Source organism: Stegodyphus dumicola, chromosome 3 (assembly GCF_044657685.1).
Source record: "Stegodyphus dumicola isolate Sdum_Otavi_A_Nest chromosome 3, ASM4465768v1".
Taxonomy (NCBI): Eukaryota; Metazoa; Arthropoda; class Arachnida; order Araneae; family Eresidae; genus Stegodyphus; species Stegodyphus dumicola.
The window spans coordinates 16,061,403-16,073,713 of NC_140770.1; the positions used below are offsets into that span (position 1 = coordinate 16,061,403).

The 12,311-nt window shown below is 33.8% G+C and overlaps 1 protein-coding gene across 2 annotated transcripts in view; it reads right to left on the bottom strand.

Moving 5' to 3' along the window:
* Positions 1-9,810, bottom strand: part of LOC118190868 (dual specificity protein phosphatase CDC14C-like) — a 405,013-nt gene extending 395,203 nt beyond the window's left edge. Inside the window, exon 1 of one of the 2 annotated variants that reach the window (XM_085812594.1) lies at positions 7,804-9,810. In XM_085812594.1, the coding sequence (XP_085668720.1) occupies positions 7,804-7,855 (52 nt within the window). In that variant the 5' untranslated portion in view covers positions 7,856-9,810. The remainder of the gene's footprint in view (positions 1-7,803) is intronic. The other variant, XM_085812595.1, reaches the window with a different exon arrangement.
* Between the last annotated feature and the right edge of the window lie 2,501 nt (positions 9,811-12,311).

The following is a 12,311-nucleotide window of genomic DNA, read 5'->3' on the forward strand; positions in this document are numbered from 1 at the left end:
TTTTTTTTTTTTTTTTTTTTAAAAAGCAGGAGATCATGAAAATTGTGCAATGCCTGGCCGGGACTCGAACCTGCACCTGTCGAATACATGCCTAGTGTGCCAACTGTTACACCACGAAGGCATGGAGAATGAAAGGAGAAAATACCATATAAATTTGTTATTTATTAATTAAATATCATATTTTACTCACTTACACCAAATTGAGTTAAATAGCAAAATCGCAAAATAAATAAAAACAGCGTATCTTTAGAATTTCCGATAGGCTGTCTCGCGCACTGGAAATAATGTTTAAATGTGTACAGTGTTGCCAATGTTCACTTTCAGTTCGCTCAAATTGATGAGTTTGTTAAAAATGCATTAAAGTTTTATCAAACAGGAAGTATTAAAATTCGAAATTCAAAATTCGGGTTTTCAGGTGAACATGTTCGAATGGAGGATTACAGTATTCAGAAATCGATGGCCCTAGGTACCGTCGTTTTTTCACAGTGAGAGAAATATACATACTACACCCATGTAGATTCGTAAGGATTTAATTTCTTTAAAAGTACTACAGGGCGATAGTATTTGCTGGCAACAATTCGAAAAGTGATTCAGACATTTAAAGTGTTACTCTGCCAAATCCTGTTTCCAGACTAATTCAGAGGCTGTTCGCCCATTTTTTAGACGATTTTGGTTAAGCGGTAATAAAAAATCGTTTGCTGCAAAAGAAGTAATTGCAAATGTACTATGTTTTAAAAGTCAAAATTATCGTCTGTGGCTTGAAAGTTTTGTTTCTATTCAAAATGGCGATTTTAAGAAAGTAGTGGTTCGAAGGCTACATTGACGCTCTTTCCGAAGAGAAATATGCATACTCCGTTATCCAAAAACGATGTGAGAGTCATGGTTTTGTGATATCTAAAGAGTCGATAGGTAATATCATCAACAAGAAAGGAAAAAAACGTCGAATTGGAGCCTCAAGTGGGACAAAAATTCCAAACAAGTATCCAAGGAAAAAACGGACATCTTCCACTATTGCTAAGGTACATTGGGTAATGTTAAAAGAAAATCTCCCTAGTCAAAGGGCAGTTGCAAAATCATTAAAATGCTCGCTGTCCACCGTAAACAAAATGATAAACGTTGATTTAAATCTTAAGAAAGCGAAAAAACGCAATGTGCATCGTCTGCTTCCAAAGAATATCGCTCAACGTAGGACACGCTGCAGAATTCTATATGAGAAACACTTATCCAAAGAAAAATGGAAAACAATTGTCACAATACATGAAGCATGGGTGTATTTAAATGATTGTAACAAAAAAAAAAAAAAAAAAAAAAAAAAAAGAGCCATTTATTATCATAAAAGGGGAGAAAAAAATTTAAGTACATGGTTTAAAGAATCGAAAGAAAATTGAAAGAAAGTTTTTCTAAGGGATTCATGATTGTTGCTGGTTTTTCTTATAATGGCAAGTTAAAAATAAAGAGAGTGCAAACAAATGTCAAGATTAACTCCAAATACTATCAGGAACATATTTTATCGCCCATTTTTCTGAATGAAATACCATCGCTTTACCCACAGTGCCATCCATCTGTGAGACTCCATTGGGACAAAGCTAGCAGTCACACATCAAAATCCACTGTAAATTTCCTAAAAGAAATGGAACGAAAAACTGGTATCACAGCCATATCCTTCACTGGTATCCCTACTAAATCTCCCGATGTGTCACCTATGGATTTTTGTGCTCTTTCGGACTTTTAAAAACTGCATTATCCAAACGTTGTCCCAAAACCCTAACAAGAATGTGGAAAGCTATTCGGGAGGAATGGGATAAAATAGCTCTTCTGCCACTTCAAAAGGCATTATTATCCTGGAAATTGCGGTGTCGAAAAATAGTTCAGAATAGGGGGTGTCAAATAGAACATTTAAAACACAAGAATTTTATGTAATTTAGTTTTGTCAATACAATATACATCGTCTAAAAAATGTGTGAATAGTTTCTGTAGCCCATTCCGGCTACTACTTTTTGGGCTAACAGAATCTGAAAGTGTTCAGACTTTAACGGTAGCAGAAAAGGGCTCTTTTACAGTTTAATACGGTTTATCAGTAGAGACTGTTAAAAGAGATAGCCCAGATGGAAAAGAGAAACATTTCATGGGATACTATATGAATATGCATGGGAACTTTATATATCGTCTACATATTTATATTAATCCCTATTAACATTTTTAAGAACTGCAGCTATTGCTTTTAAACAATTACTTCTGCTTTTAAATCTCTCAGTTTGATAGCTTTATTTGATCTGCTATCTATTGCTTTCAAAGAGCAGATTAATTCCGTAAATAGATATCTTATATTTTGCCGAATGGCAACAGAAAAGCGAATCAACGTAAAACCATGTTACAAGACTAATTCTCCTCTGGGTTTAAAAAAAAAATTCTAATGTGGACACCACATGACTTCCTTATACGGCCTCGGCCTATAAAATTATACACTTCTTTTTGCTGCAATTTATTTAAACTTATTTCCTCGAATTTCGTTAGAGACATATTTCTCATTCAATCATTTCAGTTCTCATTTCGCGGTAAGGCCAAAATACATAAAAACTCAAAATATCTTCTTAAAAATTGCAAAATACAGAAAAACATAAAACGCCAAATACGGTTAAAAGCAGTTTAGAAACAGTTTTTAGAAATAAAATGAGTAATGCGGCCAACGGGCGCGAAGATTGATTTTTCCGTGCACAAAACTTAAAGTTTACTTTTGATCCCACTCGGCAAAAAGACACTGAAGTTGGTATAGAAACCGACTTAATTCACTAGTCCACTATGAGTTTGAAATGCAAACAATTGGCGGCTTCGTTAGGCTTAGTAGCACTTAACTTTAAAATTGTTGATAATTCTACAACTTTTGCATGCAAAAAAACTAAAGGCATAAAAACCTTAACCGGAACATAAAGACCATATAATTCAATCACTTTTTAAGCAAAAATGCACAATTTACCAACACATAAGAACAAAAACTGAGCTTACTGAGCCGGTTAACAGAGTGAGTATATATATATGTGATGTATCAGCTTTTGTCCAGAATAAAAGATTGGTGAAGAATCATAAATGTAGTCGTAGCTTAAATTATCAGACGATAAGTTTAAAAAACAGGATCCAGGAACACTAAATCAACTGTATTTCAACTACATCGAATTCGATTTACAAGCCTTCGATGTTCATTTCAAAATTACGGCTTGAAATGACAACACAAAGAGAAACCCCATGATTCCTAATTCCGCGAATTCTTTCTGATCGGCAGGGCATTCTTACCTTAAATTCTGTCCTCCCTTTTTTCCAAAATCCTAGAATAACATTCTTGTGCACATCTGCACTGAATACAATCCATCCTGTTTGCAGAATTATGTACTACCGCACGCATTTCCCTTTACGAACGTTATTGTTCCCCTTATCGCTTGTCAATCCAGTATACCAGGGGTTCTCAACCGGTGGTACGCAAAGAAGCAAAGTATTTTAACTACTAAATTCAAAAATTCAAACCCCAACATCCTGATTGAGTTTTTTCTCCGACACTCGTAAATTTATGCGATCTGAACTTTGTTCAAGAGTGGTGGTGGTGGTAGCAATACTTTGTAGTGCTGGTACTAAAGGTTTTCAATTTTTGTTTAGATGGTACGCCTTAATCAAAAAGTTGAGAACCGCTGTGAGTATACCATTGTTCGAACGCTGGGAAACTTTCGAATGAATAACTTCTAAAGATAAGAGCATCACACACAGAACTTAGAAGAGAACTTCTATTTATCCCTGATCACACATGTACATTTCAGGTTTCATTGTAAAGAGATAGGTGCGCATATACGGTGAATATACCTAAAAATTAATAAATGTAGTTTGAAATTATAGGTAAGCGTTATAAGTCGGAGTATACGGTAACTTCTAGCTTTTAAAACAACCTGTTGTAACAGCTTTAAAATATTATTAAAATCTTGTAGTTTAAATAATTTAAATAGATGAAGATTAAGGTATTTGTGAATGGCAACATTTGGAACCAGACTCGAGTGCCACGTGCGACTGTCGCACGAAGAATGTAATTTATTTTTTAAATGTTAGTATTTTTTTTTTTTTCTTCTTGTTTTGTAGTATGTCGCCAATTTGAGTGCTAAAAAAAGTTTTTTTCTGTGTTCCATCATTGGAGTTGCTTCATATTGCCAAAGAAGTATCACACTGTATTTGCTGATCTTGAAGATATTTCTAATACTGGCTAAAAATATTGCGTGCGACTCGCAAAATCCACATATGTTTTAGAAATTCGCGCTCGTATGAGCAGAAGTTTGCCATCAGTAATTTCAGTAATTATAATTTAGTGAACGTTTAATTCTGAAAGTGCTATCCTAAATTTTAATCATGAGAATATTATCTACAAATTCTTCTTACAATAAAAACCATTAATGGTTAATTTTATCATCAAATATTTAATCAGACCTTTCTAATTATTTAGAAGTTTGAGTACAATCAGAATGCAATACATATTTGATACGAAATATTAATTTCGAAATCGTCTGTAGAAGTCTGTTTTGTTATACCTCAATAAAGAATATATTAATAAGGATACAAAATAAGAATAAAATAAATAAATAAGAATAAAGTTAATATATTATTAATGATACAAACTATATTACGCAATTATTCTTCTACCTAATATAAGAAATATTACGAATACAGCTTCAACTATTCACATCAGCTTTTACTCCATTTAAAGAGGCCAAATGGAGGGAAAAAATCGCCAAACATTAGTTATTTTGTTTCGTATTCTCAACAAAATGGCTAGTTGCTTTAGTTGCACATTCCGTGTTTCCCTCGTATGCAATATAAATAAATCAACTTCCTTTAGATAGTTCTTTTGCAGGGATCCCTATCAAGAGTTTCTGCGCAAATTTTCTTACAGCACTACAGTTAATTACCTTCTTAATTATTGATTAATTGCATAGCGAAATAGTTTAATTTTACATTCATCCCTGTTTCAGTCTGACACATTAAAGCTTTCCGTTTTTCTCCCTTACCAGGTTAAAAAAACATTCATAGTTAAATAACTATATAAGCTCTTGTTGAAATAAATTAATAATTTATTATTCACTTTATTTCTTTACCTTTTCAATCATTTGCATAGCAAAATAGCTACATATTCCAAATAAAATTGTACTATTATCTTAATGATTGCTAACGTCTGAATAGATAAAATTCATCAGTTAATTAATTATGAGAAGGACTTAAGTATATTTATCTAATGAGGAAAATGCGTCCCACGAGACTTTTCTAGAGCAGTGCTCCCAAAGTGACGGTGTGGGAAGCAAATTTATGCGACCCGTGAAGACATTGCAATTATACATTTGTTGCAAATACCGTGGTGCAAAGATTTCAAGATTTTAGTTGTTTGGGGTGCAAGTTTACATATTTTCATTACCATTAAAAACGAACATTATTCGTGTTCGTTTTTAAAATATATGCAATATGTTACTAAGTGTACAATACAATATGTTACAAACTGTAACCATCAAAAATGTCTTACACTTTGGATTTTCAGATTGAAAATAAATATAAATTTGAATTTTTTTTTTTTTTTCGTTTGTGGCATTATTGTTATTGTTTAAGTATGCTCTGATAAATATTTATTGAGCAAGCGAAATTTAAAATATTTTTTAATTTTTTAGTGAAATTTTTTATTTTGTTTAAAAAAATTCTCACCCGTCAGCTGTTTTTAAATCACGCCTTCGATTCGCATGCAATTTGAGTTTAAAAACACTGATCCAAAAGATCCATTTGTCTTGCACATGGAAGACGTTTGGTTTGGTTTTTACTTGATTATGGCAAAGCACTTCAGGGCTATCTGCCTAGGGAAAAGGATGTCTTCGTGAAAAACTTCTTAAGGGAACCTACCTCGTATTCACGTTACACGTGGGGCAAATCCGAAAACGTCCATACAGCCCAGGTCGAACTACCAGTATTCAGTGATTTCACCGCTCGATCATAAAAAAGGCTCGCACACGATAAAAAAACCAGAAAGAAAAAGTGAAAAACCCATTATAACCGATATCGGAGCAAAATACTACAAGTGAAGAACCAACTATTATAGCTGAATTGCTTTAGCCACAGTTGAGACCCGAACGGAATAAGATCAGGTTAGTTTAAAGTATTCGCTTCCTTGCTCACGGCGAAGCAATCGAGAACTATCTGCCTAAGCGGAGGAACGGCATCATGGAGGAATTTATAAGGAAAGCTTGCTTGTATTTACATTACACAATGGAAAATACCAACAAAAGCACGATCTGAGTACTATTTCTAGTAGATTTACCAGTGTTGAGCAATCTTATCTACTTGGCCATTGGCGGACCGGAATAAATCAGGCTCCGATATCTTGTATATGATTAAACGCATGGGACATACCGTGATTTTTCCTATATAATGCGTAAACTTGTTTAGTTCATTTGATTATGGCAAAGCGCTCCGGGCTATCTACCTAAGGAGAGGAATGTCTTTGTGGAGGACTTTCTAAGAAAAACTGGCTCGTATACATGTTACACATGGGGAAAACCACGAAAGCTCTCATGCAGCCAGCCCGATCGTGGGATTCGAACCTCGGACCGAACTACCAGTGTTCAGCGGCTTTACCGCTCGGCCGCTGGTGGGTCTATACAACCCTTAAAAATCGATGTATAATCAAAGCATAAAAATCAATGTTTTCCGAAAACATACCAATTTGAACAGGCATTACGTGCTTTGCCATATAATAAAAACTACCTAACCATAACTTGTCATTACAAATTAATTTAACCAGATGCAATTTTATATTTATTACGAAATTTTATTATATGAATGATAAACACAGGAGGATTTATGACGGCGCGCAAGTCGCCCCCCCCCCCTCTTCATTCAAAGGAACCTCACGTCGTTAACTATCAAAAAAAAATAAATAAATAAAATAATAATAAAAAAAAATAGTAAACGCACCATATTTTTTAAAATAAGGGCATCTTAAAAGATCGAGTAAAATAGACCCCCAGATTCATAAATCTGCCACTAGAGATAAGGAAGAAATAACTACATTGCCCATGATCAGTTTCATATACTAATTAAGCCCTGATTGCCAACTATAGTCCTGAAAAGACCGTGGGCCCAATGTGGCGGAATTTGTAAGATGCTGAAATCTGGCAGTTCGATTTTCGTTCAGATCCTGACAAACGAGCTGGCTGTTTGAAATTTTCGTGGTTTTCCCCGCCTGTAACTTGAACTAGTATACCCGAAAAAATCATTCATAAACGCATCCCTCTCCTAAACAGGTATTTCTTGGGTGCTTTTTGTTAAGCAATCAACCAATGGTAAGAATCTCAGAATTAATCTAATCATTAAGTGTTCTAAATTTCTTACAATCCTAAGCTTTTCGCTCATACTAACATGGGAAGTGAAACTGTAACGGAGTTGTTAACATTGTCTAAACTGGGCCTTATAATTTGCGTAGGTTTATTTTTTATCTCTAATCGAAACATTTCGCTAATTAAAAAATTTCAAAATGCTTCACATTTTTATTTATGAGCGAACGTTTGGCAACATTCTATAAGGTTTCGGTATTTTATAACAAAGTACATAAATCCTACAAGAATCTTTTTAAGATGAGTTTCTTAAGCTATAAAAAAGCGAATATAAAATTTCTCTTGCTTTTATTAAAATATATCCTATCTAGGATTTTTTTTTTTTTTTTTTTTTTTCATCAACGTTTTATCGAAAATATAACAAGAAGCACTGTTAGTCAAATTTTATTTTGAGGGGACCTACCTTTAATGAACTCAGCCACATGAACGACGATGCTTTGATTGAGGGTATCCATCTGTGCACTGACATGAATGGCAACAATTCACCACAAGGGTAAACTAAAAAAGCGAACAACAAAACGTGACGAAGGAACAGATAATCGAAATGCTTTTATATCTTAAGTATTATTATTGCTCTTCAAATCAGAAAACTACAAGCCGCAACCTGCGGCCCGTTATGGAACGGTCCATCTGACCACCGTTGTTTTGAATAGGGGAAAAATGAAATTTCAATTTGCTATGATCCATAGCGTGAACTGGAGCAGTTCATGAATGAACGCTCATTTAACGGAGCAGATGTAAACACAACACTAACTGTTAAATTTCTTCTCACCAACAGTAGCGATGACGGAAACCGAATGATGCATGCAGATGAAAACATGGTCTCCGATTCAAACCGTGTCGCGTTACGTCACGGCTGAAGAACCAATGATGCGCAAGGTAACGGAGTCGATCGTAGTGCCCTCTATTGGATAATCCATTCATAAACTGCTCTTGCGACCTACGTAATGAAGGGGAAAATGATTGTATGTTTTTCCAACTTCTCCTTCCAATCTGTTTCTGTTTCAAATATATAACAGAAGTATTTCGCTAACATACTTTAAAGGAAAACATAACAACAGAATTTTACCATTTTCAATAATCAATTGAATAGATCTTTTAAAAGAATTTAATCTTTTAAATCTGAAAGAGAATAAATTAGTGGTGCCCAACCTTTGCCCTTTCGCGAGCACATTTCCAAAAATCAACATTTTTGTTAAACATATTTCCAATCTTATGTGATACATCTGAAATATTGATTTCGGCAAATGGGTTTGAGATGAATAATAATATTGGTTGAACTTTATGGAAATCAGAGAAGCGGATTTCAAAATTAATTTTCAGTGTATTATTAAATTATTTTCCGAGCATTTTTCTGTTTCAATTGCCTTGTGGTTATTAATATGGCTTCATAAATTCTGAAAATGGGTGAAATGTTTTTCTTTCATCTGATTTATCCACAAATTTAACTTTATCTGAAAAGCAGTTACATTCCCAGTCAATTGAAAAAAGCTTTTTTTTTTTTTTTTCCTTTTCCCTGGAGATCGTTCAGTTTTTTTTTTTTTTTTTTTTTTTTTTTTTTTTTTTCCAGTTTAGTTAGTTATATCCGTGAGAAAATACAGATCGGATAACCAATTATTATCGTCCAATTCGGGTTTTCATCCGCAGAGAACCCGTTGGCGCTTCGGGAAAGAACCCGTTGGCGCCGTTGCATTTTTACTCGCCAAGCTCGCGGTTCATCGGTGATGAGCCGAGCCGCAAACGTGATATTTTGTAAACGTGATTTTTAGTGCATGTAAATTCAAGTTAGCAGACAAAACAATATATTAAGCATATGGTAGTAAAAATTCACAGATAATAAGCATGTAGATGTAAAACTAACCTGTTAAACATGATATACGAAAATTATATTAAATTCAATTTAGCACAGAAAAGAATATATTAAGTATAAGACAATATATAAGCATTTATAACGGAAATAAAAATTCATTTGAAAAATATAAATTAGTATTAATGTACTGAAATTAACCTGTTAAACGTGATTAAAAAAAATGTCTTAAATTCCAGTTAACACAGAAAACAATATATTCCTTACACCAGCAGTGGTTTGCTAATTTTGATGAGCATGGTGATGCATCAAACTATTCTGTCATGTTAGATAATGAATAATCTTTTTTATTTCAACTCAATCATCTATTTATGTCACACTTGCCATCCTCTGAAAGGTTATTGTTAGAAAAGCATTAACAATATATTATCTTGTTAAAATTTTACGCCAGAAAATTGATTTATTCTCATAATTTTAGATGACAATAACCAATAATAAAAATAAAAGCATTACTTAGTAATTTAAATTGCTGGTTCTTAGAGCTGTTAATAATAAAGAACACAACGTGAACAGCCGTGTTACAAATTAGCTTCACCCCTCCCGCCGTATTTTCTTCCTTTCATCCCGAACCGAGAACCGGCATCTATCTACGAAAATATTTCTATCTATTCGTTGTTAAAAATTCAGAAAAAATGATAATAAGTAAGAGAAGAATAATATAAATCTGCAAATGCGAACAACGACAGTGATAATTCAACAAAATGAACGCAAGAGGAATGGTTGCAAACTTCGAACAAGCGAATAGGATTTACCGGGTTCTCTGCGGAAGTGCTTCCTCCAATTCTTTATAACTTTCGCTTCCGGATTCCAAAAACTGCTTTATTGGCGAAAGAAGTTCTACAAATCGTTGAAGTCAGGGCTAAAGAAAGAGAAGGGCTGGGTCATCCCTTTGAGAAGAACGATGCCGACACGAAACCCTCTTGGGGAGGATACCGGATGTTATGTGACGTCACTGGGTTCGTCCCATCTTCGACTGACCAGAGCATCAGTGCGAAAGATTGAATCTTTAGTCTTGGATTCTCTTTCTTTAGCCCTGTTAGTTTCAGAGAAAGAGTGTTTTTTTTTTTTTTTTTTTTTTTTTTTTTTTACTTGAAAGTTATAACTGATGATACTTTTAAAGGGATTTTGTATTTCGAAAGTTCTTGTAATGAGAAATCATTGAAAAAATGGTATCGTGTGCCGTTGCTACCTGTAGCAATACGTATCATAATATGAAAGAAACTAGCGTGGTATTTCATAGATTTCCGTACAAAAATATTCAGTTAACGAAAGAATGGTTGCATAGGTGTCGAAGAGCGGATATTGTTAACACAAAGAGTGCTCGAATATGCAGCATTCACTTCACTGAATCTGATTATGAGGATGATATGAAAAATAGGTTGCTAGGATTACCGACAAAAAAGATACTGAAGTCAACTTCTATTCCAACTGCTTGTATTCTTGACTTGGTTATTTATCAGAATACACCAAGGCAGCAAAGGCAACAAAAAAGAAAAAATTTACAAAGTGCATTCGAAAGAATTCAGAATTTAAGTCCTAAAAAGGCATGTCTGGAACTTCAAAACGATAACAGTAATAGCTATGAGGAGCTCACTGAAAATAATATTACTCAGCAATGTTGTAACTGTTCCAACCTCCAGAAAAATGTGAATGATTTAATCACAAAATTATCAGCTCTTGAGAATAAGGTTTCTGTTTTACAGACTGAGAGAAAGCAGCATTTAAAAACTATCTCCCAGCAAAGAAAAAGATTTAAAAGGAATAGAAAACTAATATTAGAAGAAGTTCAGAAACTGAGGAAAGACATTAAAAAAGTGAATCAAGAAAATGAAAACTAAGAAAAATGAAAACGTATATTCAAAACATATTTACCGAAACTCAAATAAATGCATTAATGAAAAAAAAAGCGAATTAAATGGTCTCCAGACGACATTTCAAAAAGCATAGTAATCAGATCGTTATCCGTAAAGTCATACGACTTCTGGAAAGAAAAAATGGGTATTCCGCTTTCAAGTGCAAGTACACTGAAAAGATGGTGCTCAAGATTCAGTTGCATTCCTGGAATTTTAAATGATGTACTGTTATTGATTAAAAAAACTTGCCAAAATGCAACTGACGAAGAAAGATTATGCGTATTAAGTTTCGATGAAATTCATATAGATTCAAGACTCTGTTATGATTCAAAATTGGATCAGATATTAGGTCCTTTTAAAAGACTCAATTTGTATTCGTTCGAGGACTCATTTCGCAATGGAAACAGCCCATTTATTTTGATTTTGATCGTCAAATGAAGGAAAATCTTCTGTCTTCCATTTTGTTTGCACTTGAATCGTCTGGGCTTCGAGTCAAAGCAATTGTATCTGACATGGGAGGTAGTCAGACCCTTTGGAAAGACAAATTTCAACAGATAAATCTTTCTTTTACAGTCCCAAGTTCAGCACCAAAATATGGGTTTTCGCTGATATGCCGCATTGCATAAAGCTTTTGAGAAACCATTTTCTTGATAAAGGTTTTATGCTCGGAAATGGTACAGTTATAAACAAAGACGTTATATATGAAGTACTCAATAAAGATATCGGAGAAATTAAACTGTGCTATAAACTGAAACCTCAATTTTTATCTGTAAAAGGGAACGAGAGACAGAAAGTAGCACCAGCAAAAGCATTATTTTCCTCCACAACGGCTAAAGCAATTAAGCATTTGACTGGTAATGCTGCAACAAGTAATTTTTTTTCAATGGTTGATGATTTTTTTGACATTATGAATAGTAGTGTACCATTACCCCCTAGCAATAAGCCTTTAAAAGCTGCTTTCGGCCTAGAAAGCTATTATGAAGTACAAAAAGAAAAATTAAATGAGATTAAGCAAATGATTTTTGATCTCAGAGTATGCGGAAAGAAGACAATGCTACCTTTTCAGAAAGGTATTATCATATCGATAAATTCGCTTTTCGGTTTATTTGACGACGTAAAATCTATAAATGTGAAATATATTTTAACTTCAAGACTGACTCAAGATGTATTAGAAAGCTTGTTCAGCCAGAT